The 12,532-nt window shown below is 36.1% G+C and overlaps 1 protein-coding gene across 1 annotated transcript in view; it reads left to right on the forward strand.

Moving 5' to 3' along the window:
* The window catches only part of fam117ba (family with sequence similarity 117 member Ba), a 21,616-nt gene continuing 9,084 nt past the window's right edge, over window positions 1-12,532 (forward strand). Inside the window, exons 1-7 of the mRNA XM_073851261.1 lie at window positions 1-424; window positions 1,479-1,631; window positions 3,618-3,701; window positions 3,815-3,925; window positions 6,035-6,178; window positions 11,224-11,449; window positions 11,530-11,650. Of these exons, the coding sequence (XP_073707362.1) occupies window positions 1,611-1,631; window positions 3,618-3,701; window positions 3,815-3,925; window positions 6,035-6,178; window positions 11,224-11,449; window positions 11,530-11,650 (707 nt within the window). The 5' untranslated portion in view covers window positions 1-424; window positions 1,479-1,610. The remainder of the gene's footprint in view (window positions 425-1,478; window positions 1,632-3,617; window positions 3,702-3,814; window positions 3,926-6,034; window positions 6,179-11,223; window positions 11,450-11,529; window positions 11,651-12,532) is intronic.

Raw genomic sequence — 12,532 nt, forward strand, 5'->3', positions numbered from 1 at the left:
GAACCACGGAGACTGAGAGCGCGCGCACCTCAACGCCAGCTGTCCTCTGAGGGGGACCCTTACCGCCCCTACCCAAAAGACAAGCGCATAAACCACAGAATTTTCAGTCGTTCATCCTTCAGCTGATGAGGACCTACTCAAAAATTCACTCGCTTCGATATTACAGCACAGCTCCAGCATCACCTTTACACAGCGACATCCCATCGACCACCAGCAGCGCAGCAACGCCCATAGCAACGGCACTGCGCATCCTCATTCTGTTTCTCTGACCCAGCAACACCGGCGGCCGCCCTCCACCAACAACCAACCTGTTTTTCAACGACCTTCCAAACGGGATCCATATCACACCGTTGTTTTTTATTTTTCGTTTTATCGAAAAGGACCATGAACGCGCCGTGTGCGGTTATTCTCCCATCAGTCAAAGGTGCGTACCCGTATGCAACACCATGCGCTTATTTATCAATGCATTGGATATTATTGTTCTATTGTGGATGGTGTTTCTGCACGCAGAATAATTTAATCCATTAAACCATTGTAGATTATGAATTGTGGAATAGGGGAATCTATATAGCACTGGTATAAACCGAGATGCATGTGGTTCATCGTCTTGTTTTCGTTATTCCTGAGCACGGGGTGCGGTGCTGCAGATTTCACATTGATGCGACTCTGCGTCTGTTGCAATCATTTAATCCATTTGCAAAATCAATTCTAAACGCATGATTACAGTTTTGAGATGTATGCATAAAATTATTTTTTTCATTGATCCAGTAGATTTTACGTTAGGCTGTGTCTGTATAGCCTATAATGTTTTGGATATTTTATTTTAATGACAAATAACGATTTTATTTTACTAATACATAGAATCAATTTTCTTTTGCAGCCTGTTCCGATTTGCATTAGCATTACACCTCATCTAGAAGGTTTCCATGGCAAACACCATGGCTGAAAACAGGCTTTAGGGGGCACTATGTGGGTAAACAACATTACGTTTTAAACAACAGCCATTATAATCACTCAGCCTTCAGTTGACTGTAGGCTGTATTTTAATATTTTCCATTAATGCATAAAAATCCATTTTACAGTATGTTTCAACTAGGGCACAGATGGACTGTATTTCACAAAGTGACCTCAGTAATCTTGTGTTTTTATTTATGCAGAGAGAAAAATATGCGGTGTGTAGTAAAGAATAAAGACATTGCGGAGAGTGTATAATATAAATGGGGGACAGAGGTTAAAACAAAATGGAGCCATGCATGATGGATTAAGAGATTATGGATAGAAGCCAAGTGATAATGATTGTTTTACTGCAGGAGAGGAGGGTAAATGCTGGGTCAGCTGGTTAGCAGTTTTTGCTGTGGAAGAATTCATATAAAAGATTTACATCACAAGATCTAACTTTTAAATTTTGATTGATAACATATATCAAATGTCAAGAGGTCTATATGTAAAATATATGTTTTTCTCTCTTTTTACATTAGTCACTCCTCATTTCGAAAGCCCGTCCTCCAGCTGAAACACTGAGGGATCGTCCTCCCTTCAACTCACCTTTAAGTTCTGGCCTATCAAGGACCTGGCAGCGGCACGGGAGCTCCGCCCACCACACCCTCTAAATGAGGGACAAGGCCACCCAGGTGGGACATTTATGTTGTTTAAATGCATGCATAACACATACATACAACGAATGAACAAAAATGTACCATAAAGGGAGAAAATGTAGGTGTGTGTGTGTGTGTGTGTGTGTGTATAGAGTCAAAGCAAAAAGCAAAAGCAAAATAAAGTTTAATAATTTTTGTTAGTTTGCAAAACATGCAAAATTGCAAAAAAATTGAGAATTACAGTTTATAGTTACTGTGGTTGTTATGCTGCAATAAATAAATAAATGTGACCCTGGACCATAAAACCAGTCATAAGGGTCAATTCAAAAGCTGAATAAATAAGCTTTCCATTGATGTATGGTTTGTTAGGATATGACAATATTTGGCCGAGATACAACTGAAAATCTGTAAAAAAAAAATGAAAATAAAAAAAAACTCTAAAAATTGCCTTTAAAGTTGTCAAAATTAAGTTCTTAGCAATGCATATTGTTAATCAAAAATTAAGTTTTAATTAAATTTACGGTAGGAAATTTACTACATAACTTCATGCGACATGACCTTAATATCCTAATATAATTTTGGCTTAAAAGAAAAATTGATAATTTTGACCCATACAATGTATTGTCGGCTATTACTACAAATATACTCATGCTACTTGACCATGATTGGTTTTTTGGTCCAGGGTTACAAATAAAAATAGAAAGCCCATGAATCAAATGTTTTAGAAGCCATAGTTTTCTGTGAAAAAAAACAGAACGAATAATCTTTCTCTGCCTTGAGCTGATTTATGAATGAATCAGTCAGTGCTTGGATTAGGGATGCTCATATTGACCGTTTAACTGTTAACCGACAGTAAGAATTTTAACCGATTATTACTATCAGTTAAACATTTTTTTTTTACGTTTGCTGCATGGTGAAAGAAATAATGCTATTTGTAAGTTATCTGTTTGCACACGTGCGAGTGTCGACACGTGCAGTGTGGCTGTACAGACATATTTCGCTTCACCTTTACCTAGTAAACTGATGTAGTATATGCAACTCAATGGCAAGTGGCGATATTGGGTTATCAGAGAGTGAATCCGTAAATGAATGTATTCAAATTCTGAATGAATTATTGTCTAGAAAGTGCGCAATAGGCGCTCCCCTTACAGTCACTGGAAAGCTATCACTCATCTTAGAGTAGTTCATCTCAATCTCATAAAGTAATCAAATAACCTTTACACTGCACAATTAATCTCTTATTTATATAATACCTACACTTCCTTTGTTTTAATGAGAGAGTTCGCGAAAGTGTAGAAATCAGCAAAACTGAAACCGGCACTTTGGTTGGTGAGTGGATTGTAACATAGCCTCCTCTGACTGACCACAGTGATAATCAAATCAACATACATGTCTGTGATTGGCTATTGCTGAACGCTGTAAAACACGCGCTTCTCCACACGCATATGACAGTGGATGGAAGTCCCGAACCGCAAATTGAAAGGATTTTTGTGATGGTGTTTTTGTCGCGGATCTAACAGTTCACAGGCAGTGGTCCAGTCCATCCGTACAGCATGTCGACATGTTAAAAACTAGGCACACTGAGGTATAGGCTGGCCTGCTATACAGTAGCCTATATTTTTATGTCTGACGGGAAAAACAAGACCGGTACCGTTCTTCTAAGCACCAGTGTGTTTTAGTTTTGTCATATTTTTTATTCAGATTTTCTCTGTTCAGAAGCGCTGCTGATGCGTGATAATTTGAGTGTATGTCAATACAGTTTTTGTTGTTGCTCTGTATGCTGCTGTTTGCACATTAAAATAAAACATTTGCTTGTATTTTTAATGTATCATCACAGATACTCGTGCATTGTATATTTATTTTAAATTAATTTATTATTCTAATTTGATCAGTTAACGGTTAATGTTCGGATAACGAGCAGCGGTTGTCGGTCAGGAAAAATAACCGAAATAAGCATCCCTAGCTTGGATTGTTTGCTCCAATCTCTGTACTTCTTCATTCTCCCTCTTTCTTCCTTGTCAGACCCCTAGGGCCTGGGTAGATGAGCGGAGGAGAGGCTCTCATAAGCGATCGGCCTCCTGCGGCAGCACTGACCAACTGAAAGAGGTGAGACATCTGGAGCATGTGTTGACATTATAACATGTGCTGATCCATCCTTCTCTTTTGTTTGTGTTTTTATGGACTATGTTATTCATCATCTCTATTTTGACTTTGTCTAGATCGCAAAATTGCGACAACAGCTCCAGCGGAGCAAACGCAGCAGCCGTCATCGCCGGGACAAAGACCGCAAATCCCCCTTTAATGGCAACCATGCCATCATCCAGTCACAGGTGAGCTTCATCACATCCCAGCGGCCACCATTTGTGCTTGTGTGTGAATAACAGGGTGTATCATGTAGATCATTCATTAGGAATACCTTCATATCCTGGGCTAGTACACGCTGCAGAATTGAAGTAGGCCAAACGTCTGGAGAATTTAATAGCGCCCCATTTTTCTGCATCTGTCCCAATTTTTAGGTTTTTCTGGCCCCTCTGAGACTGGGGGACGAGATTGTCCCAAAGGATAGAAGCTGGTTTTAGAGTAGCTTACAATCTGGGCCTTCACCAGCACAGCCTTTGCATGAATAAGTCAACACATTGTATTTCTATGCATGTGCATTTTTATAATAATTTTGCCATTAATTATACATGACACCTCAGCAGTATACAGCAACCTAGCATGCAGATGAGCTCCTTGAGTAGAAAGCGTTGTATTTTTAGTGCTAGGTTTAGTACAAGTTAAAGGATTGTTCACTTTCAGAATAAAAATTTCATGATAATTTACTCACCCTCATGTCATCTACGTCTTTCTTCTGTAAAAAAAAAAAGATTTTTGAAGAAAACATTCCAGGATTTTTCTCCATATAGTGGACTTCAGTGGTGGCCAGCAGGTTGAAGGTCCAAATAGTAGTTTAGTAGTTTTCAAATAGCTCTACACAATCAAAGCTGAGGAATAAGGGTCTTATGTAGTGAAACGATTGGACATTTTCAAAGAAATATATATGTCAATTTAAATACTTTTTAACCACAAATGCTTGTGCAACAAAGTTTTTCCATGTGTTTACATGATAGAAAAATAGCACAGCAAAATGGAAAAATGCAATTTCCATAGACTGAGCTTAACTTGTACTAAACCTGGAATACAGTGCCTTGCAAAATTATTCATACCCCTTTATTTTTTAACAATTTGTTATGTTGCTGCTATGTTACACTGCTTTAAATTATTTTTTCCATATCAGTCTGTAATGGCAAAGCAAAATATGCAAAAATGGCAAAATACTGGTTTTTTTAACATCTTTGCAAATGTATCCAAAATAAAAGACATATATGATTCCATTCCGTAAGTATTCATACTCTTATCTGGGACAGTTAAAATTTAGCTCAGGAGCATTGCTTGTAGATGAAGGCACACACATCTTAATAAAAGGCAGAAGGTTCACATTCAAACAAGACAATGACCCAAAGCACACAGCAAGAGTGGCTTATAGACAACTTTGTGTATGTCTGTGAGTGGTCCAGCCACAGCCTAGGCTTGAACCCAATCAAACATTCCTGGAGAAATCTGAAAATGTCTTCCAGCCTCCATCCAAGCTGACAGAGCTTAAGAGTTGAAGAGATAAGGAAAAGAATGGCAGAGAATTGTCAAATGCTGATGTGCAAATGTTGTTGCATCATACCCAAAAAGACTTGAGGCTGTAAAGGTGCTTCAGCTAAGTACTGAGTTAAGGGTATGAATACTTATGCACTTGTATATGTACTTATTTTTAATAAATTTACGGAGTTGTGACAATTCTGTTTTGCTTAGTCATAATGGTGTATGGAGTGTAGATTAATGTGGAAAAAAGTAATTTAAAGCATTTTAACATAAGGCAGCATCATAAAATGTGAAAAAAATGAAGGGGTATGAATACTTTTTCAAGGCACTGTATTTCTTCAAACATCTCTTGTATTTGAAGAACAGGAGAGAATTTGTCAATGCATCTCAAAATCCAATAGAACTCATATTCATTTCTGAGAAATGCGACACACAGAAAAGGGAAAATTTTGGCTCTCCAAAACCATACATGGAGAAGATCATGAGAGCATGACGAAAAGATTGAAAAAGAGCTCTTACATCACACCATACTAACAATAAGTACCCTCAAGCTCAGCAGTAATGGGCTCTCAATGGTAATGCTTTCTGTAGTCAGTGGTTTGTGTATAATGATGGAGCTTAGCTTGGCAGAATGTTTGATTTTTGGCAGGGGAGAGACCATAGAGATTGTGTATGTGTGGGCTCAGTGCGTGTGGGAGTCGTTCTAACAGGATTACACAGAAGGCTGGTTTCCTACAGGGGGAATGTTTGTGTACTCGACACACAGACCCGTACACACATCTCCAAAGACCTTTTCCTGTTTTCAGTCTCAGATGCCTAAAACCATCCTGATTCCCATCCCCATCTCTAAGTCCACACCTCCCAGATTTCGGAACAGCATAGAGGGACTCAACCAGGAGATTGAACGCATCATCATACGGGACACTGTGGAGCGAGATGAGGTCATAGTAGTAAGTACATCTCAACAACTATTTTTTCAGCAACTGTAGAGTAAGAAAACAGAGACATTTTCTAGCTAAAGGGATAGTTCATCCAAAAATTAAAATTCTGTCATTAATTACTCACCCTCATGTTGTTCCAAACCTGTAAGACTTTTGTTCATCTTCGGAACACAATACTTTTGATAAAATCCAAGAGCCTTCTGACACTTCATAGACAGCAACACAACTACCATGTTCAAGGCCCAGAAAGGTAGTAAGGACATCAATAAAATAGTTCATGTGACATCAGTGGTTCATCTGTATTTTTATAAAGCTACAAGAATGCATGCGCCATGGTACTCCCAATAATGGCTCGATAATTCTTAAGAAAATTATGGTTGAACCACTGATGTCAAATAGACTATTTTATTGATGTCCTTACTACCTTTCTGGGCCTTGAACATGGTAGTTGTGTTGCTGTCTATGAAGGGTCAGAACAGAAGGCTCTTGGATTTTAGCAAAAGTATCTTAATTTGTGTTCTGAAGATGAACAAAAGTCTTACGGGTTTGGAACGACATGAGGGTGATTAATAATGACAGAATTTTTATTTTTGGGTGAACTATCCCTTTAAATGGTCAAAATATATCTATTTTTGTATGTTTTTGTTGTTTTATTGTGGGTGGGTTCCATATACTATCATAATTAATAATTATGATGTTAGTGGTCTTACTGGTTTTACTATAGTTAACCAAAAGTCACACTAACAATTACAAATAGCTAAGATATTAAAACAGTATTATAACAAAATTTTGTCTTTATAAAAATCATAAACAAAACAGACTTGAGAACATTCGAAAAACAAAACGGTATTTAACAAATAGTTTCAACATTTTGTAATTCTATTTAATATTTTAATTTTCACAAACCGCAAATATACCGTATAAAGTAGTTAAAAAATGTTAACTTTTCAAATGTTATTTTATGTTTGGAAATTGATCTTTACTGTCTGAAAATTTCTCGCATTTTAGGCTCATTAGAATGAATAGGCACAAAGAATGCAACTTACTTGTAGCCATTATAATTTAGTTGGGTTTATTTATTTATTTCATATCAAGGTGATTTGACATTATTCTACTCACCCTTTAACCATTGATTAAAAGGAAATTTAAAAATCTAAACAAATGTAAAAGCAAATGATCAAATAGTAGAATATAAATAGCAAATATAATCAAATTAGTATTAGATAGCATATGCTGCCTTAATCAAAAATATTTATTAACCGAAACATTGAGTGATTTCTGTAATTTTGACAGACAATAAATATTTATATTTATATGTTTTAGAAACATTCCAGTAAGCTTTTTTAATAAGAACTAGAAGTGAAAAGGGGAGACAATTGATTTTAAAGGATTCAGGGAGAAAAACAAGAGATTTTTTGGTGCATTCTACTGAATTATTCATGAGATATATCATAAATCTAATCAGGAAGGCAGACCACAAACGTGCAGTATACAGTGCCTTGCAGAAGTATTCATACGCCTTCATTTTTTCCCATCTGACTATTTTCTATTTTTTTTCCATTGTATTACACTGTAACAATATGAAAAAACAACATACAGTGCCTTGCGAAAGTATTCATACCCGTTGGTTGTTTTCACATTTGTGACCCTGGACCACAAAACCAGTCATAAGGTTAAATTTTACAAAACTGAGATGTATACATCATATGAAAGCTCAATAAATAAGCTTTCTATTGATGTATAGTTTGTTAGGATAGGATATTTGGCCGAGATACATCTATTTGAAAATCTGGAATCTAAGGGTGCAAAAAAATCAAAATACTGAGAAAATCACCTTTAAAGTTGTCCAAATTAAGTTCTTAACAATGCACATTACTAATCAAAAATTACATTTTGATAGGTTTACAGTAGGAATTTTACAAAAAATCTTAATGTAACATGATCTTTACTTAATTTCCTAATGATTTTTGACATAAAAGAAAAATCAATAATTTTGACCCATACACTGTATTTTTGGCTATTGCTACAAATATACCCCAGCGACTTAAGACTGGTTTTGTGGTCCAGGGTCACATTTTATGTTGCTGCCTTAAGTTAAACTGTTTTAAAAAAATATATATATATATTTACCACACCAATCTACACTTCATACACCATAATGGCAAAGCAAAAAGGGTTTTTAACATCTTTGCAAATTTATTAAAATTAAAAACCTAAATGGTTCCATTGCATAAATATTCATACCCTCATCTGGGACAGTTGAAATTTAGCTCAGGAGCATTCATGTTGCTTGTGAATCAGGCCCGGATATAGGCATGGGCAAGGTGGGGCAATGCCCCCCTAAATGCTGTGACTGCCCCCCCAAACGTAAAGGCATGCAAAATTCAGAATTTCATAAAACAAACAAACTAAATTGCCTTATGTTATTTATCCTATTTACACGAAGGTATGTCATTTCTGTCTCTACATGATCGCGCGTTTACAATGTCTCCTCTGCGAAAACACGGACGGGATCGCGCACTCCATTCATAAAAACCGACTTTACTATAGCGCGGAATACCACAGAATTCGTCGATTTTTGGATTAATAAATCAAAAGTTGGTCTGTCACTTAATTCAAATCGCGATATGGACTAGTGTCTGTGAAAACTGAAATGCAAAAAGACTGGAAAAGAATTTAAAAAGACTGATGATGATGGCAATGTAGAGTTTGAAGACCTCTCTACCGTTTGCAAATATCTACACGGGTATAAGAATGCATTTCCTCAGCTCCATCGCATGTATGTGACCTCCCTTGTGATTGGAATATCATCTGCATCATGCTAAAGCTCTTTCTCCACTTTGTCTCGTGTTCTTACTCCCTTCCGCCGCACTATTGCTACATGAAAGAAAAAGAAATGTAGTTATTCTGGCTCAGGAGAAGGGCATAACCACAGGCCTAGATATGCATGCATTTGTTAGTCTTTTTGCACAGAAAAGCAGACGACTGATGCTTTAAAAAAAAAAATTTGTAAAAAAAAAATACACAAAAAAAGAAATAAAAAAATATATGAATAAAATAAAAAGACAAAAAAATGAAAAGATAGATAGATAGATAGATAGATAGATAGATAGATAGATAGATAGATAGATAGATAGATAGATAGATAGATAGATAGATTTAAAAAAGTAAAAAAAAAAAAAAAAAAACATAAATGCAGCCTCAAAAGGGCACAAGCCAGTGTCCTATTTGTGCCGGTCCCAAGCCCGGGTAAATGCAGAGGGTAGGGCATCAAACATAAAACCTATAAGACAAATCAAATGGATCAAAGGAGAAGATAGAGATATGGATAGGTGGACTGATATGATGACAGCATAGTTAGTATAGTTTTCTTTGCATAGATAATTAGAGAAGCTCACCCACACTTGCCCCCCCAATATTCTACATGCACCCCCTAATGGGGCTGGCTAAATCCGGCCCTGTTGTGAATGTTACAAAACTTTGAGAGAAGTTAACCTGTGGCAAATTCATTCGAATGGGTATGATTTGGAAAGACACAAATGTCTTAATAAAATAACAGTGAGGTAGGCCCTGAGGTAAAACAAAAGCTCAGAGCTGTAGAGCTCAGAGACAGGACTGGCTTGAACCCAATCAAAAATTTCTGGAGAAATCTAAAGATGTCTGCCAGACCCCATCCAAGCTGACAGAGCTTGAGAGGTGAAGATTTGAGGTGACGAATGACAGATAATTGTGAAAATCTTGTTGCATCATACCCAAAATGACTTCAGGCTGTAAAGGTGCTTCAGCTAAGTACTAAGTTAAGGGTATGAATACTTATGCAATTCACTTATTTCAGTTTTTTTTAAATACATTTATGAAGTTAGGGTTTTTGCTTTGCCATTGTGGTCCACGGAGTGTAGAATGATGTGCTGATTATTTTTTTTTAATACAGTTAAACATAAGGCAGCAACATAAAACGTGAAAAAAATGAAGGGGTATGAATACTTTCGGAAGGCTCGGTATGTTGGATTTTTCATATTGTTACAGTGTAATACAAAGGAAAACAACAGAGTAATCCGGATATAATCAGTCAAACTGATAGATAAGAATTGTTTGCAGCAAACCTTGTGATTTCAAATGATTTGTTTCAGTTTTTTTAAACAGAATTTCCCCAAACCGGAAGTGCCTCTCATGATTTAAAATGCACTCTCCTCATTAAGAAAAAGGTGGATAGGGACTACAACAAAGCTTATCGGTGCCAGTGTTGTTTTCGTCAACGATGACGATGATGAAATCATTTCGTTGACGCCACTTTTTTTCATGACGATAACGAGACGATGACGAGATAAAAATGGCTCGTTGACTAAAACATGACGAGACGTGTGTGAGTTTTCGTTGACGAGACGAGAATAGACGAAAATGTTAGTGGGTGATCCGTCAGACGTTTAAAATGCATGACATTTCCGCTTATTGTGCATGCCAATTAAAACTTAAAAAGTATCTGACGCTATGGCAAGCCGTTTTAGCATTAAATATTCTTTGCTATACTAGTATGGCAAGCCGTTTTAGCATTCCATCCTTTTTTGTCTTTTATGTTCTAAAACATTCCTTCATTATTGTAATTATTGGTGAAAATAGTCGATCTGGAAGCTCACATTGTGTTGAACTATAGATCTGCTATTTTCAGAACTTATAAGTGACACTACCCAACAGCAAAATACTTACTCACCTACATTAATTTGTTAAAAGACTACTTTTTTCCCTTTTTTTTGACTAAAACTAGACTAAAACCTTTTTGACTTTTCGTCGACTAAAACTAGACTAAAACCTTTTTGACTTTTCGTCGACTAAAATTGGACTAAAACTATCACATATAGAAATGACTAAAATTTGACTAAAACTAAGAAGCATTTTAGTCCAAAAGACTAAGACTAAGACTAAATCTAAGATGGTTGTCAAAAACAACACTGATCGGTGCACAATCAATACTAATGTGATGTTTGGTGGAATCCAATTAACAAGAATAGCTTTTGTCCTACACATCCTAATTAAGCAAATGTGCGTATGTGTTTTAGCCACAGGATGTTCCTGATGGGCATCGCGCGCCGCCTCCCCTCCCCCAGCGCAGCAGCAGCACACGCAGTATTGACACACAGACGCCCTCCAACGGTGGCCTCGGCAGTAACCGTAGCAACAGCAGCAGCCGGGCCGACTCTGTCTCACCCTCGTACCTCAGCATCCTCAACGACACGGTCGGAAACAGCCCGCTCGATGACACGCTCAACGAGAGCAAAGAAAGAGGTCAGATACAAACATCCTCATTATCATCACACAATAACCTTAAATATGACTATTTGAATCTTAATCCTATTTCTGTTTAGATCTGGGACCTTGGTCTCCTCTGCCCAAATATGCTTCCTCTCCAAAGCCCAACAACAGCTATATGTTCAAACGTGAGCCTCCGGAGGGCTGCGAGAGGATTAAAGCTTTTGAAGAAAACCAGTGAGTAACTGCTTTGTAGACATTTTGGCTGTCTGTTGGTGTAAGGTTTTTTTATCCATGAATGAAATACAAACTAGGGTTTAAAACTCCAAAATTAAATAAATGTTTCTTCATTTTCAACACAGAATCATTTGAAGGTGGTGCTATGCTTTCAGAAAATGTCATTTGTCCAACTCAGTCAAAATATTACGAGCTGTTTTCTTTTGTATTTATTTTGAATGATGTTGGCATATTTTCAACCCTATTTTCAAAATTTGTTTGGAAAGCTAAAACAGTTAAAACGTGTGTGATTTTGTTATTAAAAAATGCAAATAAATAAACAATTAAAATACATTTAGAAATAAATTATATTTAAGAAAATGAGGTAACAGGGTTGTAGATTCAGCCTAAATTAAGCTATAATTACATTAATTATGTACTAGATAGTTTGGAATCAAATGTTTATTTATTTTTTTAATTGTATGCATAAATATGAGATAAAAGTCAAAATGATGGCATAATAAGACATAATTATGAATCATAAAATCGTAATTGTGAAAAAAGTCAAAATTAATAATAGAACATCATAAAAATCATCATAATTATGAGATTAGCCACAGTTTTGACACAAAACGTCTAAATTATTAACTTTTTGTCATAATTGACTCATCTCAATGTAAAATCTTGTCAATATTTTACCTTTTTGTTTGATAATAAATGTGGCAAATTAAATGCTTTGGTAAATCATAATTCTGACATTGAAAGTCAAAAAATAACATACTAAGTCATAAATATGAGATAAAAGTAAAAATGATGGCATAATAAGACAGTTATGAATCATAAATCATAATTGTGAAAAAATTCTAAATTAATAATAGAACATTTATAGATAAATTATGATGA

This window comes from Garra rufa, chromosome 12, assembly GCF_049309525.1.
Source record: "Garra rufa chromosome 12, GarRuf1.0, whole genome shotgun sequence".
Lineage (NCBI taxonomy): Eukaryota > Metazoa > Chordata > Actinopteri > Cypriniformes > Cyprinidae > Garra > Garra rufa.